The sequence below is a fragment of the Macaca thibetana genome, chromosome 6 (assembly GCF_024542745.1).
Source record: "Macaca thibetana thibetana isolate TM-01 chromosome 6, ASM2454274v1, whole genome shotgun sequence".
NCBI classification, from domain to species: domain Eukaryota; kingdom Metazoa; phylum Chordata; class Mammalia; order Primates; family Cercopithecidae; genus Macaca; species Macaca thibetana.
In genome coordinates, this window is record NC_065583.1 from 40516122 (window position 1) to 40537250 (window position 21129).

Below are 21129 nucleotides of genomic sequence, written 5' to 3' on the forward strand. Positions count from 1 at the left end.
CGGATCACGAGGTCAGGAGATCGAGACCATCCTGGCTAACACGGTGAAACCCCGTCTCTACTAAAAATACAAAAAAAAAAAAAACTAGCCGGGCGAGGTGGCGGGCGCCTGTAGTCCCAGCTACTCGGGAGGCTGAGGCAGGAGAATGGCGTGAACCCGGGAGGCGGAGCTTGCAGTGAGCTGAGATCCGGCCACTGCACTCCAGCCCGGGCGACAGGGCGAGACTCCGTCTCAAAAAAAAAAAAAAAAAAAAAAAAAAAAAAACACATAAATAAATAAAATTAAATTAAGAAAACTAAAGAGTGACAGCAAAGCCCAGAGCATTATAAGACTCTTCCTCCACAACAGGATTATCAACAAAAGTAGTTACAGAAAAAATTACTTAAGAAATTGATAATTTCCAATGTGACCACTTAAGTTTCATCATAAAGTAAATATTTGAAAAACTTATAAGGTTCTCCAGAACTGAAAATGGAGGGATAGCATCTTTTTTATCCTTTTTAAAGAACATTTTCAGAGAGAATAGTGTGATAAATGCACTATATTTTCGACCCAGATTCAGCAACACTTTTTATTTTTACTTTATGTTTTGATGGTGTCTAGATTTAAGTTACATATATAATGACATTAGCTCTTAATACTTTAGTTTGCATATCCAAATAATTGAGAACATTGTCTTACATAACGATACCATTATCACAGCAAAAATAGCAATAACTCCATTAATATAACATTTTGACCAAATAAATGAAAAACCAAAAAACACAGATTACATTTCCATGTCATTATAGCCACTAATAAAGATTTTTAAAGAAACTGTGAGAAAAACAAGAGCTATAATCATGCATGCAACTACAATACAACCAAAAATCCACAAAAGATTATGCAAAAAGTACCATCAGCTTGCAAAAAATAACTAAAAATTAGAAATTTAAAATAAATTGTTTTATTCTATGTTAAATCCAAAGCTATTTCGAAAGTTCTCAATTTCCCCCATATTCTTACCAGTGTCATGAACTTGAAAATTGGGGATAATCGGCTTCAGAAATTTGAACTCATTTGTCCCGTAACCTCCTGTCAGACACACCTCGTACTGGTAACTCTGGGATAGGGTCCCGGTGCCGCTCACATCCACCAGATGTCCTGGAAAGGGGCCCTTGGGCACCGAGCAGCGACCCACCGAGGCAGCTCTGCTCCTCCTGAACAGCCGCACCGCCACGAACAGGAGCACCGACAAGAGGAACAGCGACGACACTGAGGCCAATGCCACTACCAGGTAGACGGTGAGCGAGTCGGCCTGGGCCTGGGCGGGGACCGCCTCAGGGAGAGGCAGGTAGGGCTGCGAGAAGCCGTCCACCAGTAGCACGTGCAGCGTGGCGGTGGCCGAGCGCGGAGGCTCGCCATTGTCCTTGACCAGCACCACCAGCCTATGCCTGGCCGCCTCACGTTCGCTCAACAGCCTGGCGGTGCGCACCTCGCCATTGTGCGCCCACACACCGAACAGCCCGGGCTCCGTGGCCTTGAGTAGCTGGTACGACAGCCAGGCGTTCTGGCCCGAGTCGCCGTCCACCGCCACCACCTTGGTCACCAGGTAGCCCGGCTCGGCCGTCCGGGGCACCAGCTCGGTGCAGGGCGCGGAGCCGTTCTGCAGCGGGTACAGCACGAAAGGCGAGTTGTCGTTGGCATCCAGCACCAGCACGCGCACCAGAGCCTCGCTGCTCAGCGCCGGGGAGCCGCGGTCTGTGGCGCCCACGCGGAACTCGAACTCCTGCAAGGCCTCGTAGTCCAGCGATCGGAGGGCGAACAGGTGGCCGTTGTCTGTGTTGATGGAGACCAGGGAGGCGAGGGGCAGGTGCGGGTCCTGGGGCGGCAGCAGCGAGTAGGTGACCAGGGCGTTGGTGCCTGAGTCTCTGTCTGTGGCGCTGACGCTGCCGATGTGCAGGGCGGGGCTGTTGTTCTCGCGGACGAACAGGGTGTAGGAGGTTCTGGTGAAGGCGGGAGCGTTGTCATTGACGTCGGAGACCAGCACGGTTATGTTGTACTCGGTTTTCAGCCTGGGGGTCCCCAAGTCTGTGACGGTGATCGTGATGTTGTACTCTGCTTGGCTCTCTCTGTCCAGTGCTTTTTCAGAAACTAAAGTGAAAAAGTTCTTGAAGGTCGGTTTCAGGAAAAAGGGGAGGTTATCTTGAATAGAGCAAATCATCCTCCCATTGTCTCCAGAGTCTTGGTCTACTACACTAAAAAGAGCTACTAGAGTCTCTGAGGCGTTCTCTGGAATTCTCTTTGTAATCGATGATATGGTCACTTCTGGTGGATTGTCATTTATATCCATAACTTTAACTAGAAGGGTGCATTTTCCTGAAAGACCCCCACCATCTGTTGCCTGAATATTTATAGTGTAGGACTGTATCACTTCAAAATCCAGGGGTGATCTCAAATTAACTTCCCCAGATATTGGATTAATTTCAAATGTTTTACGAATATCTTCTGATGCATGGAAAAATGTGTAAGATATTTTCCCATAGTTTCCTGCATCCAGATCCTTAGCTGAGATGGTGACAATCCAGGAGCCAATGGGTCTATCCTCGAGGACTTGCACCTCATAGAGACTCTGAGGAAACTCAGGGGCATTATCATTGATGTCCAACACCTTAATGAGAACCAAAGTTGTCCCAGACTTGGGCGGGGATCCACCATCCAGTGCTGTGAGTGTTAATCTGAGTTCAGCTTCCTGTTCATAATCTAAAGCTCTATCTAGGACCAGCTCTGGGTATATCTTTCTGTCACTACTGTCTGGAATTTTAATGTGGAAGTGAGAATTGGGGCTAATTGTGTAGTTTTGGAGACTGTTGCTTCCGACATCCAAATCTTGAGCACTCTCCATTAGGAATGTAGTTCCAATAGTGGTACCTTCTGATATTTTAATAAGTATTTCCTTGTCTAGGAATGTAGGGGAGTGATCATTTATGTCTTTGACATGCAGCTCAACCCGAAAAAACTGTAAAGGGTTTTCCAAAACCACCTGAAAATGCAGCACACAGGGCTCGGTGGAGCCACACAGCTCATCTCGGTCTAGTTTCTCATTTAGGAGCAAATCCCCAGTCAGCAAATCAAGGTGCAAATACTTTTTATTATCATCAGACACTACCCGGGCTTCACGTGAAGACAGCTCCTCCACCCCCAGCCCTAGGTCCCTCGCTAGATTAGCCACAAAGGAGCCAATTTCTGTTTCCTCTGCCACAGAATAGTGTGCAGATTCAGTATCTGCCCGAGACAATCCCAGCAAAACAAGGAATATTAGAACTTGCCTTTTTCGTAGATCGAGTGACCCTCTGATCTCCATGGTTCCTTTAGGCAACCTCTTGTGGAAAAATTGAAGCTCAGCCCTAATTTTGGAAGCTGAAGCTCTGGTTTTTAATAGGAACCCCCTGGACAGTGTATCCTCCAGCAGCTCTGTAGGCAAAGCTCCTTTAATGCCTGTCTTTTCAGTGGGTTGGATGCTTTCTGTTCTGAATAGCGAAGCTCACTGTGCCAGCCTATGTACAGTTTTCGTCTTATCCTGTAGCGCCACCATGTGTCTCTATGTTTTTCTTTTTTTTCTTTTTCTTTTTTTTTTCATTAAAAAGTTTTCCTCTTTGAAAAAGTAAATCATAAATACATCCGGAACATTCAAAACAAATCCCAGACAACATTTTTTTTTTACCTTTAAATACTTCACTAAGTATTTCTAATAGATAAGGCATTCTAAAAGATAATTGCAATATAACGTTCACAATCAACAACTTGAGCAATAATTCCTCGATGTAATTTATCCTGCATTTGGTTTTCCCCAGTTCTCTCCAAAACGTCCTTTGCTGATGGTTTGTTTGAATTTGAATCCAGAAAATGTCTATACACTGCATTATCACTGTTTTGAATGCTCGACACTAAAGGATCTGTTAAAATATTCTGAACTGAAGAAATAATTTTTTATTTAAGTCATTTCTTGAGTAATTACAAATATATTCTCTCCTTCACTCTTGTAAATACTTGTTGTCAATCATAGTTAGTAATGTCATTACTTTTTTCACTTTCATATTTTGAAAATACAAAGAAGGACATGGCACAAATAAGCTAGAGATAATCCTTGCTCTTATGGAGCTCACAAGCTAGAAAAATTGGCAGACAAGTAAATGAAGTATGTCATAATGTATGCATTTGTAAAAAGTAATATAGAAATATCTAGAAAGGGCCTCTTGTACCTATGGGCTGCATACTTTAGTGCTTAGGAATATGGGATCTGGAACCAAATTATCAATATTAGAATCCTGGTTATGTGACTCACTATAAGCTTGGGCAAGTTATAGATATCTTTGTTTCCTCACCTGTAAAATGGGGTAATAATAATATTTGCCTCCCATGATTATTATCATAGGCATCTAGTGAATTAATATTTACCAAGTGGTTTGTAAGTGCTGGTTAAGTGTCTGTCAAAAATAAAATAATTAAGATCTAAATAGGACTTGGGACATCAGTGAAAGCTTTCCTGTCGTAATGAATAATACATTGTGATCTGAAGGAACTAGCCAGGAGAAGGAGGAATATTTCAGATGGGCATTTTGAGGAACACAGAGAAGTGAATTATGCCTTGGACTTTAAAAACTGTGGAAAGGGAGGGTCTAATAATGAAATTAGGGTTGAAAGCAGGGTGAGAATGTGAATCATTATACAGGTCATATCATGTGTTCTTGCATTTATCCTAAATGTAATTCAAGTACAAAGATGGGTTTTAAATGTCTGATTAACATGATCACATCTGCATTTAAAAAATCAGTTTGGCTGAAGTATGGAGAATTAATTTCAGGGGGAATGACTGGAGAATCAAGGAGATCAGATAAGAGATGATGGTAGTCTGGAAGAGGATAATGCCAGTGCGGATAGAGAGAAGAGGGATGAGTAGAAAGGTATGAGGAGATGAAATATTTTCAACTGTTGGTTGATAGGTTGCATGGGGAGAAAAAGGGGAAAGACTCAGAGATGATATCACACCTCTGGACTGGGAAACTCGATGACTAGTGGTGTCATTTGCTAGGACAGGGAATGCTAAAAAAACATGATTGGGGTGCAAAAAGATGAAGTGTCAGTTTTGAACATGCTGATATTGAGGTAAGCGCCTGTAGGATGTGTGTTTGTGTGTTTGTGTGTGTGTGTGTGTGTGTGTGTGTGTGTGTGTGTGTTTGCCTATAACCAAAGCATAGGAAATAAACCTGGGCTGACGATATGAACTTTGGGATTCATCAGTATATATGTGTATATATATATATGGTGATTGAAACCATGAATGCTCTAGGATAACCAAGCAGAAGTGTGTCAAATAAGTATAGAAGAGGCTTGGCACAGAAGTGTGAGAAACATCTTCATTTAGAGGAGACAGGGCAAGAAGCATATCTGAAAAGATAAAGAAGGCTCAGAGTTCAAAATCATGAAATCAAAAGCAAATAGCATTTTAAGGAGACGAGGAAGATCGACAGCTGCAAATGCCTCAGAAAAGTCAAGAAAAATAAGCATGACAATTATCCATTGGACTTAAAAAGATGGTCATTGTGGAGGATTCTGATAGATGTCTGACAAAATCTGTTTTCCCTTGCTTCTATAGTAATAGAACTGTACCCAGGTATGTGGCCATGAAGGTAGATTGTGCATCCCAGCCTCTCCTGTATTTGAGTGTGGCCAAGTGAATTAAGTTCTCACAGATGGATTGTGAGCAGAATTTCTGTCTGCCTCTTCCAGTTATAGAACAAAAGTCATCTGAATATGCCTCTTTCTTCCAAGCGAGCTAGAACCCAGATGTGGCAGTGACCCAGATGTGGCAGTGACCCAGCTACACCCATGCAGATTGTATTGCCATAGGGAATGTTGAAGAAATTACTTGAAAGAAAATTTCGTTTCGCAAGGACTGTGAGGATCAAAGCTGCCTTACCTACCTAATAATTTTTACATTGGTACTGTCATGTGAAAAAGAGTGACATGTTTACAAGCCACTGTTTCATTGCATCACGTTGGTTCCACAGTATAATCTTACTTAACTTATATGGAAATCTTTGATAACCTTTGCAACAGCAGTTTCAGTAGAATGGTTGTGATGAAAATTAGATTGTACTTTGGTGCAAAGTGAGAGGGATGAGGAAGCAAAAATAAAGTAGACCACTCTTTCGACAATTTTTTTTTTGAGACAGGGTCTCTATCTGTCACCCAGGCTCACTGGCTCACTGCAGCCAGGCTCTCAAGAAATTTGTAAAGAATGAAAAGGTTGTAAAAGGAATAAGAAATACATTGGTATCTGGAGAAGAATTCACTCAGAGGATATTTTAAAGACTAGAGAAACTTGAATATACTTAAAATGCCAATGTGTAATGTTCAGTAGGGAAGGAGAAAATTAAGATACAGAAGGGATAATGCAGGTCCCCTAGAAAAGTTGTTAAAGATGGGATCCAGGCAATGTGTGAAGGGATTGGATTTAGACCAGTGGGAGGGACCTCAGCAGGTGAAAAATATAGATACAGATGCTGTTAAAGCTGTGGAGTAGGGGACAGGAAAATGAATTTCTAGCTGATGGATTCTATTTTCTCAATAAGGTATTAGGCAAGTTCATCTGATAAAACAGGGTATGCAAGTGGTAGGGTAAGAAGTTTAAAGTAAGATAAGTAGGTTTAAAATAGTTGTTGTGGAGAATAGAAAATAAAGCTCGTTAGAAAAATTATAAAAGGAGTTTTTGGTCTCAGAAGCCCAATTAGGTTTGAATATTATACATTTATAGTGGCAGTGGTATTGCTAATTTTGTAAGTTTGGTCTTATAGAGTGCAGCACCCCATGTGTAAGAGAGGAGGAGGACTATATTCATCTGGGCTGGAGTTTCATCAGGTGGTTTGAGTGAAGGAAAATTGAACAAGGGAATTGAGAATATGGGCATGAGAGTAACTGTGAACGGTAAGCCAGGAAATCAACTGGTTAGGAAGGAAATTAAAACAGGAGCATTTGATAGGTAGTATCAGCATCATGGAATGGAGCTCCTGATAAGGTTAAAGACAAGACATGATAGGAACAGCAGAATGAGAAGGTTATAGGCATAGACAATTGTGCTCTCACAGGGAGATAGCTGAAATTATTATATCATATGACAGTTTCTTGGTGGGGAAAAGTACAATATGTAGCCAACGCGTTAATGACTGAATAATAGGAGTAGAGGTAAAGACTTAGGGACTGAGAGGTCAAGTTGTTAGATTAATCAGTGGGCCCAGGAGTGTTGGCAGAACTTGAAATAGAAAGATAAAGAGAACAATGTGTTTGTAAGATAAAATGTCCTATGTCCCTTTTCCCCCATACTTTTGCCTATTTCCAAAAACGCACAAACAAAACAAAACAAAACAAAAAACAAACAAACAAACAAAAAAACACCTGTTTTTTTTTTGTAAGTGTTTTCAAGAGAATCCATTCTCTAAGGCTGGACCATCTCTTGTGTCTCTATTTTCTGTGTCCTTTAACCCCCTCTAGATATAAAATTATGTTCTAAGTTACTTACAACCTATAGTTCTTTCATATAAAATTGGCTGATACAGCTTGATTCCTATGCACTGTTTTAAGTATAACTATAAATGAGGTCTTTGAACTATAAGAGCAAAATTCGTTTTTAGCAATACATTCTAGGAGAATTCGTTGGTTATATGTATCTCGGCATTTAAGTTCCTGAATGCCTGGTCACTCTTCATTAGAGCCAGGAAACTCATAGTTCTTTTTATAAAGAGAGGAGTCCTGCTGCTCATCTATCTAGAAAAACTGGAAGTAATAGGACAAGTACTTGGCCCTTTTCTCCACTGTTGCACCTGCTAGATTTTCTGTCTGAGCTGTTTGAACTATTCTTTCCCCCTCCACCAGTAGATGTGAGAAGATCACAGGGAAGCTGCTAGAATAAATCCCACCTTTGGAGGCCAGGAGTTCAAGACCAGCCTGGGCAACATAATGAGAACCCATCTCTACAAAAATCTTTTTAAAAACCTGGGGGTGGTGGCATGTGCCTGTGGTCCCAGCTACTTGGGAGGCTGCAGCAGGAGGATTGCTTGAGCCCAGGAGCTCAAGGATTCAGTGAGCCATGATTGCACCCCTGCACTCCAGCCTAGGTGACTGAGACTCTGTCTCTAAAAAATAAACAAAGAAAGAAAACAGAAAAAAAGAAAAGAGTAATTACTCAGTCGACACAGTTCAACAGAACTGGTAGTGAAATCTTAGCAAGAAGTATAAACACTAGGTTGTCTTAGATATGCCATAAAAAGAGATTACTCTCCTTGGCATTATCAACTGACTAATACCCAGTCCCTCTACAATGTTAAGATAAAATTTTAAAATATTTTCAAGAAGCAGTTGAGGCCAGGTGCTCACACCTGTAATCACAGCACTTTGGGAGGCTGAGGCAGGCAGATTGCTTGAGCTTAGGAGTTGTAGACCAGTCTGGGCAATATGATGAAACCTTGTCTCCACTAAAAATGCAAAAATTAGTGGGTGTGGTGGCCTGCGCCTATAGTCCTGCGTACTAGGGAGGCTGAGGTGGGAGGATTGCTTGAGCCCGGGAGGTGGAGGTTGCAGTGAGTGGAGATCACACCGCTGCACTCCAGTGTGGGTGACAGAACAGGAAGGACCCTGTCTCAAAAAATAAAATAAGAGAAGCAATTGAGTCTAGTCTGTGGCACTGAAAGTAGTCATTTTACTCATCCCCATGAATATCCTCTTTCCCATGCTTGCTCCGTCTCTTTCATACACACACTTTTTTTGCCTCTATACTTTTACTCATTTTGTTATCCTACATTTTTCTCCCACAACATAGACTTTAGATTTGTTGATAAAAGTCATGGAAAATCTCCTCCAACCTTGAAGTCTTTTTCTTGCACAGTGTGTCAGATCCTTAAAGGGTAGAGTGGTTTAACATGAGACAAAACTACTCCTCTACAATGGTTTGAATTTTTTTTTTTTTAAATTAGAACCCTAAAGGACTCTTTTGATACTATCAATGTTCAACATCTGGTATACTTCTATATGTCTGAGAAAAGTGGTTTTCAAACTTTGGGTTACTACCCATTAGTATACCATTAAATAAACTTAGTGGATCATGACCACATCTGAAAATTGAATAGAATGAAATATATAGGTAATTTCAAATTATATCATAAAAAGACTAAGCATTGTTCACAAGCATTTCTTTCTATTTTGTGTGTTTCAAAATATGTAAAATATAATCTTAACTATTGGTTGCAGTAGAAAAGAGTCTGAAAAGTAGTTTCTGGTGTATATACATTAAATTCTATGATATTACAGGCAAAAAAATTTACACATTAGCACACAACTCCAATTTATGCTATACGAATTATTTGGACACATGCATCTGCATTTGACTAGATTGCATTAAAGCTTTGGTACATTAATTTAAAAATTGTAACTTCATATTCCCAGATTCTGTGAGTGGCCACAATATTAACGTGCCTGCACGATCCTCTCCAGGATGAATGAGGAAAGGATACTGAGAAACTGGTCTTCTGACCCTTTCGAATCAAGTGATAACACTTACAGTTGTATCATAGAATATAGGTTTCCTGGTTTATTTTTGAAAGCAAAAAGCATAGTTAAAGGTTAACTAAAAATGCACTGGATTAAAAAAAAAGAAAAATTATATATCTGAATACCAATCATTATTTTAAGGCTGAAAAAAAGAGAAATGAAGAAATGCTGGAAAATGTGAATCCCTTCCAAATTGCTCTATTTAATTTTACCATAAGCATAACAGTGGGTGAAGTTCAACTAAAGATAGGGGCATGAAAAAAAATGTGATTTGGTATTGCTCTTTAGGGAGGCAAATTAATTACAATTTAAGACCATCTAGGTTAAAGAATGAATTGCCATCTTTTAAGAACCGGGAATAAAAGTGAATGTTCACTTAATAGCAAAGGGAGAAAGAACATGAGAAAAATCAAGAGTAAATCAGTACAGTTTTAAATACACACAAATTGGGGGAAATAAACATTGGCATAGAAATGCCATAAAGTAAAATACCTATGGAATATAAAAGTCGACTATGGTCACTGAATATTGAACCCAAAGTCATTGGAGAAGGTAGCATTTCCCTGTATTTCTTTCCCAGGGCACTGGGGAGGGAAGTCGGGGATAATAGGCTTCAGGAACTTGAACTCATTTGTCCCTGAGCCTCCTGCCAGACACACCTCATACTGGTAACTCTGGGATAAGGTCCCGGTGCCGCTCACGTCCACCAGATGCCCTCGAAAGGGGCCCTTGGGCACCGAGCAGCGACCCACCGAGGCCGCCCTGCTCCTCCTGCACAGCCGCACCGCCACGAACAGGAGCACCGACAAGAGGAAGAGCGACGACACCGAGGCCAACGCCACCACCAGGTAGATGGTGAGCGAGTCGGCCTGGGCTTGGGCCGGGGCCGCCCCTGGGAGAGGCAGGTAGGGCTGGGAGAAGCCGTCCACCAGGAGCACGTGCAGCGTGGCGGTGGCCGAGCGTGGAGGCTCGCCATTGTCCTTGACCAGCACCACCAGCCTGTGCTTGGCCGCGTCGCGCTCGCTCAGCAGCCTGGCGGTGCGCACCTCGCCATTGTGCGCCCACACACCGAACAGCCCGAGCTCCGTGGCCTTGAGCAACTGGTACGACAGCCAGGCGTTCTGGCCCGAGTCGCCGTCCACCGCCACCACCTTGGTCACCAGGTAGCCGGGCTCGGCCGCCCGGGGCACCAGCTCGATACATGGAGCAGAGCCGTTCTGCGGCGGGTACAGCACGAAGGGCGAGTTGTCGTTGGCATCCAGCACCAGCACGCGCACCAGTGCCTCGCTGCTCAGCGCCGGGGAGCTGCGGTCTGAAGCGCCCACGCGGAACTCGAACCCCTGCAGGGCCTCGTAGTCCAGAGACCTGAGGGCGAACAGGTGGCCGTTGTCCGCGTTGATGGAGACCAAGGAGGTGAGGGACAGGTGCGGGTCCTGGGGCGGCAGCAGCGAGTAGGTGACCTGGGCGTTGGTGCCTGAGTCTCTGTCTGTGGCGCTGACGCTGCCGATGTGCAGGGCGGGGCTGTTGTTCTCGCGGACGAACAGGGTATAGGAGGTTCGGGTGAAGGCGGGGGCGTTGTCATTGACATCGGCGACCAGCACGGTTATATTGAGCTGTGTTTTCAGCATAGGGGTCCCCAAGTCAGTGACTGTGATAGTGATGTTGTATTCCCCTCTGCTTTCTCTGTCTAGTGGTCTCTCCGTTAGTAGGGTATAAAAGTTTTCCGCGGATTTCAGGAGGAAGGGTAGATCCTCCTGAATGGAGCAACTTATTTCCCCATTTTCTCCTGAATCAAGATCTGAAACACTGAAAAGTGCAACCACAGTTTCAGGCGCGTTCTCAGGTATTGGGCTGGTAAATGCAGACATGGTAACTTCTGGGGCATGGTCATTCACATCCATCACTTGAATCAGAACGGTGCATTTTCCAGAAAAGGTTCCAGCGTCTCTTGCCTCAATATTGACTTCGTAGGACTGAAGTTTTTCGAAATCGAGTTGTTTTTTTAGTTCAATTTCTCCTGTCAAGGAATCGACCTTAAAAGTTTTGCTTATCTCATCTGAAGCTTGGAAAAGTGAATAGGAAATCTCTCCGTTGACTCCTGTGTCTACATCCGTGGCAGAGACCTTGACAACCAGGAAGCCTATTGGACTGTCCTCAGAGATCTGCACCCTATAGAAAGGCTGCTCAAATTCAGGGGCATTATCGTTGACATCCAGGACTTCAATGTAGACCTGAGCAGTGCCAGATCTGGGCGGAGAGCCACCATCCAGTGCTGTGAGTGTTAACCTGAGTTCCGCTTCTGCCTCTCGGTCCAGCGCTTTGTCCAGCACCAGCTCTGGATATTTCCTGCCATCACTGCGTTTGCGGGTGAGGACCCGAAAATAGGAGTTGGGGCTGATGATATAGTTCTCAATATTGTTTTGGCCTACATCTAAGTCTTCAGCATTCTTCAGAGGAAACGTAGTCCCAGGAGGACTGCTCTCTGACACTTTCACCAACATTTCTTTGTCCAGAAATACTGGAGAGTGGTCGTTTATGTCTATTACCTGTAGTTCAGCTTGAAAAAACTCAAAGGGACTCTCTAGCAACACTTGGAAATGTAGCGCACAGGGCTCTGTGTGACCACACAGATCCTCACGGTCCAATTTCTCATTGAGCAACAAATCCCCGGTCTTCTGATTGAGCTGCAAATGTAGTTTGTTCCCTCTAGAAACAACCCTAACCCCCCGCCTGGAGAATTCCCTCTGCTCCAGACCCAAGTCCTTTGCTAAATTGGTGACAAAGGAGCTGCCCTCTGTTTCCTCCACCACAGAATAGCGTCTAGGTTCCGCCGCGCCCGCCAGAGAGAAGCCCAAAAGGAGAAAGTGAAAAAGGACTTGCCTTTGTCTGCAAATGAGCTTCCCGCTGGCCTCCATTGTTCTTGGTGGGTTCAGCTTCCTGGGAGGACGGTTCTGTGGGACTGTAAAGTCCCCAGTATCTGAGGCTGTGGTTATTCCACAGATACCTCAGAAATATTGCAGAGAATAGTCCTCTTCAGAGGACCCAGCCGTCTTCTCTTTGGCATCCAAGCTTCCCGTGGGCTTCCAGGTTCTGCTGCTTTTGCCGGTTAATGCAGCTGCAGCTGCGGTTCTGGTTTGTACCTTCTTATCCTGCAGCGCCACCACGCGTCCTTACAGAATGTTACATTTTGTGAGATGATAATAGATGTAATATTCCCAACTCTGCCTGTATGTACCCTGGGACTATGTAAGGTTACAACACCACCGTTAATATCGCCGGACCTTACTGAGCAGAGAACTGCCCGAAGGAGAAATTACATTAGTCTTTCAACAATGCTAACTGAGTTTTGGGCAAAAAGGAAATATTTAGGTAACAGTCTAGCTTGGCAAAAAAATATATGCAGAAAATTTCAAATATAATTGTAGTTAACATAGTTAACTTTTAGATGTTTACACTTTTATTTCCATAAACCATAGGAATAATTAGTAGCTGTGAACCTCGAACAAATTATTTAACCTCTCTGCTTTAGTTTGCTCGTCTGTGAAATGAGGATAATAATAGCACCTACCACATAGGGCTGTTGTGAATTCCCCACCTTACACATGAGGAATCTGATGCAAAGAGAGATTAACCTTAAAAATAAACTATATACCAAGTATAAAGCAATTTGATGCCATCAAGTAGCTGAATCTTGGTGGCATAAATCCATCATAAGTCTAGCATAAATCCATTACTATAACTAGAAAAACACCTCAAAATTCAAATGGTAGAAGAATACAGGAGCATGACTATCTCAGGTAGAGAAGTTATGTCCAATAATGAAGGGAAATGAACAAGGAAAAGCTGGAGAGTTTGTCTAAACAGAGACAATATGTGTAACAGCAGTGGTGATTTTGTTTCTGGGAAGGATGTCCTTTTTTGTTACCTGCACTTCCAACAGCATCAATTAAAAGAAATTATTTTGAAATTTTTCAAATCTCATAGAAGAGAGGAGTGTAATGAACCTCCAAGGACTCAGTACTAGCTTCAACAATTATCAATGTTTTCCCATAATTCTTGACTCTATCCCTTCAACATTTTCACATCCCAGACAAACTGAATTTTCACCCACAAATACGTCATTATATATTTCTTTAAATGCATCATGATTTTAAATGACTCTAAAAATACCCTTAAGTACAATGCCATTATCATACCTAAAAAATAAGTTAATATTATTTAATACCCATCTATATTCAAACTTTTCCAAGTTTTTCAAAGTCATTGCTGTTGTTTCAATCAAGATCCAAACAAGATCCACACATTGTATTTGATTGCTAGATCTCTTGAGATTTTTCTTTGTGTAAACTTCACTCCTCTTATTTCTAATGCCATTTATTTGTCAGAGAAATTGGATAATTTTACCCTGAGATCATGAAAGCAATTTTAGATTTTACTACTGTGAGTTTTTTGTCCTTAGGTTCTATCCCACCAGTGATATGCAGTAATACTAGCTTTCTTAGAGTTACCAGCACTAGTTTATAATATATTCAGAACACAACTATGCCAAAATTACCTATTTTAAAAATAAGAATCAGTTACATATTTTTAAACAAATAATGCTTCTCCTTAACTCCCTAGAATTTCCAAAAACTTAATGATCATCTATATTTCTCTTTGATATTACACATTTAAAACTATTCTTTTTCTTAAGTTTTCCTGATTCAGCAGTGCCGTACAGGTAATAGAAAACTGTTAAAAACAAATTCTCAAATCAGGAAAATGTATTACAAATGTAAGTATGGGTGACTCTGAAAATATACAACAATGTGAAGAAAATAATTAACTAATAATGCAATCAAAATTATGTACTATTCCTAATCAGGACCATTAATCATTTCTGTGAAATGGAAGTTATATGTTCAGGACACAACGAGAAGGCACAGGTTGCTCTTTCAATTTTGTTTTTTACTTGAGATTTAGACAGATCACAGCATTAGTAATAATAGCTGAAAATTTACCCAGAAAAGCAAGATTATTGGTTTATGAGAAAATGAAATCATAGATAAAGATTATTTCTAAATAAAGATTGAACAGTAGTATGAATGTGATAAAAACATTTCTTCTCTTTAGTTAGGCAGAAACTTGCCAGGTGATATCTAATGACAGAAAACAGTATGGAATTGGAGCAAAGCCACTGACTCAGAGTCAGACAGATCCAGGATGGATGCTCAGTTTTGTCACTTATTAGTTAGTGGACCTTAGTGATCTTACTGAGTCTCTGAGACCATCTATTTGGTTATTCCTAAAATACCATGCCACATATGTTTCTTCTAAGATTAAAAGTGTGAAAATAGTGTATGATCCATAAAACGAGTGTTTTAAAAAAATAAGGTCTAAAAAGGTACATTACAATCTATGCTTCTGAAACTAAGGTAGTATACTCCAACAGCATTCTAATCAACTCAGAAAACGAAAGTCATGGTAAATATTGAAAACAATGGAAAGCAATTTAAAATATCTCAAACAAGACTTACCATTTAATAGACTTTATATTAAGCATAATTGTTTGACATAAAACATTACACATATACATTTCATGCTTTGTGAAGGGTTCTTGATACTAAATCTGGATCCTTTCCTATGTAAAGAAATTTCTTGACTTAAAGAGTACATATTTGAAGTGACCAAAAATACTACTTTACGGGCACCTCACAATAAATTCCTAATTATAAATGTATTCATAAACACAGGATTTATTTTTCATTCTTTATCAGAAAACCAAATTATTCTGAAATGGGGGGTTTTCTTCAACTTCCCTACGTGTGCTGTGGAGTAGGAAGTTGGGGATAATTGGTTTCAGAAATTTGAACTCATTTGTCCCGGAGCCTCCAGTCACACACACCTCATACTGGTAGCTCTGGGACAGGGTCCCGGTGCCGCTCACGTCCACCAGATGTCCTGGAAAGGGGCCCTCGGGCACCGAGCAGCGACCCACAGAGGCCGCCCTGCTCCTCCTGCACAGCCGCACCGCCACGAACAGGAGCACCGACAAGAGGAACAGCGACGACACCGAGGCCAACGCCACTACCAGGTAGATGGTGAGCGAGTCGGCCTGGGCCTGGGCCGGGGCCGCCTCTGGGAGAGGCAGGTAGGGCTGGGAGAAGCCGTCCACCAGGAGCAAGTGCAGCGTGGTGGTGGCCGAGCGCGGAGGCTCGCCGTTGTCCTTGACTAGCACCACTAGCCTGTGCTTGGTCGCGTCGCGCTCGCTCAGCAGCCTGGCGGTGCGCACCTCGCCATTGTGCGCCCACACACCGAACAGCCCGGGCTCCGTGGCCTTGAGCAGCTGGTACGACAGCCAGGCGTTCTGGCCCGAGTCGCCGTCCACCGCCACCACCTTGGTCACCAGGTAGCCCGGCTCGGCCGTCCGGGGCACCAGCTCTGTGCAGGGCGCGGAGCCGTTCTGCAGCGGGTACAGCACGAAGGGCGAGTTGTCGTTGGCGTCCAGCACCAGCACGCGCACCAGCGCCTCGCTGCTTAGCGCGGGGGACCCGCGGTCTGCAGCACCCACGCGGAACTCGAAGGCCTGCAGGGTCTCGTAGTCCAGCGACCGGAGGGCGAACAGGTGGCCGTTGTCTGTGTTGATGGAGACCAGGGAGGCGAGGGGCAAGTGCGGGTCCTGGGGCGGCAGCAGCGAGTAGGTGACCTGGGCGTTGGTGCCTGAGTCTCTGTCTGTGGCGCTGACGCTGCCGATGTGCAGGGCGGGGCTGTTGTTCTCGCGGACGAACAGGGTGTAGGAGGTTTGGGTGAAGGCGGGGGCGTTGTCATTGACGTCGGAGACCAGCACGGTTATGTTGTACTCGGTTTTCAGCCTGGGTGTCCCCAAGTCGGTGACGGTGATGGTAATGTTGTACTCGGCTCTGCTCTCTCTGTCCAGTGGTCTCTCTGTTTCCAAAGTGTAGTAATTATTTACGGAAGATTTTAGCACGAATGGGAGGTCTTCCGGGACAGAACAAACTATCTTTCCGTTGTCCCCAGAGTCTCTGTCTCGTATCCTGAAAACCATAACCACGGTCTCTGGTGTGCTTTCTGGGATTGGACTGGTAATTGATGACACAGTGATTTCAGGAGCATTGTCATTTACATCCATCACCTGAATTCTGACTGTAGATTTTCCAAAAAGTCCTCCCCCATCTGTGGCTTGAATGATTATTGAGTATGATTCAATCGTTTCAAAATCCAAAGGTGCTGTTAAAGTAATGTCTCCAGACTTTTGATTAATTTCAAACGTCTTGCGAATATCTTCTGAGGCATGGGAAAATGTATAGGATAGTTCACTGTTTGTTCCAGAGTCTAAATCCCAAGCCAAGACTGTCACAACCAGCGAGCCAAGGGTGCTATTCTCCGGAATCTTCACCTCATAAAAAGCCTGCTCAAACTCAGGGAAGTTGTCATTAATATCTACAACCACCACCCTGACTAAGGCAGTTCCGGACCTGGGAGGGGACCCGCCATCCAGAGCAGTGAGGATGAAACTGAGCTCCGGGCACTCTTCATAATCCAGCGCCTTGTCCAGAACTAACTCAGGGTATTTCCTATTATCTGGATTGACTCTTATTTTAATGTGGAAATGAGAGTTCGGATTTATTGTGTAGCTTTTTACAGCATTGATTCCTACATCTAAATCCTTCGCACTTTCAAGCAAAAACACAGTACCAAGAGGACTGTTCTCTGGGATTTCTAAGAGCATTTCTTTCTCCAAGAAGATGGGAGAGTGATCATTTATATCCCTGACCTGGAGTTCAATTTGTAAAAACTCCGTGGGGTTTTTCATTAACACTTGGAAATACAGCACACAAGGCTCATTGGAGCCACAGAGCTCCTCCCTGTCTAGCATTTCGCTCAGGAGCAAATCCCCAGTGTTTGTATCCAGCTGCAAACACTCTTTGTTATCATTAGAAACCACCTGAGCCCCCCGTGAAGACAGCTCACTCACCTGCAGTCCCAGGGTCTTTGCCAAATTTCCTACAAAGCTCCCACTCTGCAATTCCTCCATCACCAAAAAACTCCCAGTTTCAGATACCGCCTGAGACATTCCCAGCAAAACAAAGAAAAGCAGGACTTGCCTTATCTGCAGAATGCCTGCCCCTCCGTTTTCCATAGCTTCTTTTCCAAAACTCCAAAATCTTCTTGCAGAATTGCCTCAGCACCACTTCGCAGTTGTGGGAAACGTGCCTCTGATCTGTCTACCAAATCATCGGAAGCCTAAAGATTTTAACCTTGTTGAATGGCTTCTAGGTTGTCCCTTAAAGGATTGTTCTTTCTGTCTTCCCAGTTCTCTCCGTGTACTGGATAACAGCGTCTACAACATCCTCCAGGGTAATTTTTTTCTTGGTATTATCCTGCAGCGCCACCACGCGACTCCACAGATTTTCACAGTTTGATGAACACTACCTAAATTTTATTTACGTAAATGTCCTCCAGAAGCAAATATTGCATTTAAATAATTCCTTCTGTTTAAGTAATTAAAAATATATTATATCTTCCTTAATAATCGTTTTATATTCTTTATAGTTTGTGATGATGTTTGTATTTGTTTTAAAGCATTTATTCAGTGTCTTTCCCCACTCTCCTCACAACCAAGTGTGCTCGATTGTGGTGAATACAGATACAAGATGTGATCCCTGGTCCCCAGGAATTCGTAGTATTTCTGAGACAATTGTAAGCCTGAAACAAGCAGGGCATAACTAATTGTTGAGCTGAATGAAACTCTATTACTACTTGGCTTTCCTTACATGGTAAGGGAAAGGGAAGGTGATCTCAAAAGTCCTTTCTGAAGTTATGAAACTGCATTAACCATGTGATGAGGCAAATTTAGGTCATTATGACAGCATAAAAAGGCATTTCCATAGATTTCCTTAATAGCAATGAATTGTGAACAGGTAGAAAATGAAGCAAGAGATTGGGGTGGAACATATTATGTAAACCTATCATTTAGTTTCAGTTTTTCATAATTTACAAAAAATTGATAAGTACACAAGCACGAGCAAGTTAGTTTCATTTAAAGTAGACTCTAATTCCTAAAGCTGAATTGCCCCAGGTTCCCAAAATTTATTGTAGTCCCAATTGTAGCTATCTGTTTTCTCTTTCAGCCCACGAAGAGAAAGTAAGAGTCTATCCCTAAACATAGAACAAAAACCTAACTTTCACTCTGATTAGACCAAGTAAGATCATGTGCCTGTGACTGAAGCAATCATTGTTTCAAGAGGTATAGAATTATACTTGGAGATTTTAGCCCTAGAATCTAAAGACCCATCTCTGGCCATTACTTTGTTTTAATCCTGTCTGGGACCACCTCTTAAGCTTGGGATGGTTTCAGTCCTAGCCAAAGTAAATCATTGGTACATAATGAGGGAGATTGTTTGGAATAGATGCTAAGGGCTCATCAGTGATGTTCACTATAGAAAGTCTTAACGTGCGCTAAGAATGGATGGAAGAAGAATCCAATAAGTCTGGATTTTAAAATGTTAAATTCAATTAATATTCTTAAAAATGTAAGCTGGATACATGATTTAAATAGTAATTGGTACAGAAAGGCAAAAGTTGAAAAGTGATGGATTGACCATACACAATTAACCTCTCTTTTTTAAAAAAAAATACACACTAAAATGACAGAAAAGTAATTAAAATGGGAACTAATGAAGATTAAGAATACACAAGTAAACACACATATTTTTCTAATACAGAAAGCAAAGCAGGTGGAAGAGCAATTGACTTAGCAGTTCCAAAAAATGCCCCTAAAGTAAAATTCCTTCATTGAAGATACTCACAAGAAACACAATCTCATTTAAGCCAAGATTTGGAGGAACCAGGTATTTAAGAAAACTGAAGTCAGTTAAGGATGGAAAAAAAGTTATCAGTTGGAAGTATGTGTAGAGGATAATTGAATTCTCTATTCTTCTCATCACCCTACATAGACAGAAATGTAACTCACAACCAGAAAATAGAAAGTTTATTCTCTGGACAAATTTAATGGAACTTTCTCTAGTCTTGGGGATCTAGGCACAGCCTGAGCACAATTGTGAGGTGTCAAATTGAAAATAGGGAGAGTAAGGAAACCTTTGCATTTTGCATGGTTAGACTTCTAGTCCTTTTTCATGCAATACTCTTAGACTGTAGGACACAAGGTATATGCCTGACCCCTAGTTCATCCCCACACAGTGAATATTGTAGCATTCTAACCTGGAGAATATGAAAGCCCCAAGTAAAGACACATATTAATATTTGGTGTCTCATAAGGTAATTGCCTTATCCTAGCATGGTTATATTAGAATGAAGCCCTGCCATCAACAGGTACTGTTTGCTCACAGAGTTGATTGTCAACATTTTGATATTATCATCCTTCTAAAATATGAGAAGATAGCCAAGGCATTTGAGGAGATGCCCGTAACATGACATAGAAAGACCAAAACTACCACCATCACTACCACCAAGAAAAAAGAAGGAACAATAATATAGAAAACAGAAGAAAGCCTTTCAAAATGTCTGATTAATATTCCCAGAGAAAGAAAATCTAATAAAAGCTAATATTTATTTAGTATTTACTCTACGCTACCCTTTGTTCTAAATGTCTCATAATGCATTTATCCATTTAATCTAAATAGTAACTGTGTGAAGTATGTATTCCTATTGTAAGATGAAGACTAGATTATGACTTAAGTGCTCCTCACTAGCTATATTACCTTGGACAAGTTCTCAACTCCCCTTAGACTCACTTTCACTTTTAAAATGGATAATAATAACAATACTACATAATGCATTTTTAAAGAAAAGATTAATTATAAATGAGAGAAAATATTACATTTATAAATCTATGACAGGATACCATGAAAAACATTCAGAGAACCAAAAACAACTCTTAAAAGTATTTGTCAGTCATAAAGAAAAACTTAAATATGAAAGATGGAGTGATTAAATAAATTGTCCAAAAAATGGAATGAGAGGCAAAGAAAAAATAAGAAAGGAAAAAAGGCTTAGAGTTTCATAGAGTAAATCTAGGAGGTCTAATATTTAACTGAGATTTTTGTTGAAGTGAGAATCCAGAAAGCTCAGGGGAGAAATTATGAGTAAAACATACCAAGAAAATTCCTCTTAAAAATTGTTTTTGTATAGAGATAGATTCTCTCTATGTTGCCCAGGGTGGTCTCAAACTGGGGGCCTTAAATAGTCCTCCTGCCTCAGCCTCTCAAAGTACTGGGATTGCAGGTGTGAGTCACCATGCCCAACCAAAATTTCTCAGAAATAAAATTGATAATCTGAACGTCAGCCAAGGGGTCTAGCATATGCCTGTAGTCACAGCTACTTGGAAGGCTGAGGCAGGAGTAGCTCTTGAGTTAGAGGCTGCAGGGTGCTATGATTGTGCCTATGAATAGCCACTGCACTCCAGCCTGGGTAACACAGTTACCAGGCTGTGTTAAAAAAGAAAAAAAGAAAAAAGATAAAAGAAAAAGAAGAAAAAGAAAAAGATAAACATGAACAGGGCATAGCCATATGACCAGATTAATCAAT

The 21129-nt window shown here is 41.9% G+C and overlaps 3 protein-coding genes across 3 annotated transcripts; all 3 read right to left on the minus strand.

Moving 5' to 3' along the window:
* Positions 1 to 557: 557 nt before the first annotated feature.
* On the minus strand, positions 558 to 9449 carry PCDHB14 (protocadherin beta 14). Its single transcript, XM_050795010.1, has one exon. It carries the CDS (start codon positions 3341 to 3343, stop codon positions 947 to 949), a length of 2397 nt encoding a protein of 798 aa, XP_050650967.1. The 5' UTR covers positions 3344 to 9449; the 3' UTR covers positions 558 to 946.
* Positions 9450 to 9602: 153 nt separating this feature from the next.
* Positions 9603 to 13274, minus strand: PCDHB13 (protocadherin beta 13). The gene has a single exon (XM_050795012.1). It carries the CDS (start codon positions 12495 to 12497, stop codon positions 10101 to 10103), a length of 2397 nt encoding a protein of 798 aa, XP_050650969.1. The 5' UTR covers positions 12498 to 13274; the 3' UTR covers positions 9603 to 10100.
* Positions 13275 to 14508: 1234 nt separating this feature from the next.
* Positions 14509 to 20398, minus strand: PCDHB12 (protocadherin beta 12). Its single transcript, XM_050795019.1, has one exon. It carries the CDS (start codon positions 17720 to 17722, stop codon positions 15335 to 15337), a length of 2388 nt encoding a protein of 795 aa, XP_050650976.1. The 5' UTR covers positions 17723 to 20398; the 3' UTR covers positions 14509 to 15334.
* Positions 20399 to 21129: the final 731 nt, after the last annotated feature.

Excerpts from the sequence above, each read along its gene's own strand:
- PCDHB14 (XM_050795010.1), bottom strand. The coding sequence starts at position 3,343 with ATGGAGATCAGAGGGTCACTCGATCTACGAAAAAGGCAAGTTCTAATA.
- PCDHB13 (XM_050795012.1), bottom strand. The coding sequence starts at position 12,497 with ATGGAGGCCAGCGGGAAGCTCATTTGCAGACAAAGGCAAGTCCTTTTT.
- PCDHB12 (XM_050795019.1), bottom strand. The coding sequence starts at position 17,722 with ATGGAAAACGGAGGGGCAGGCATTCTGCAGATAAGGCAAGTCCTGCTT.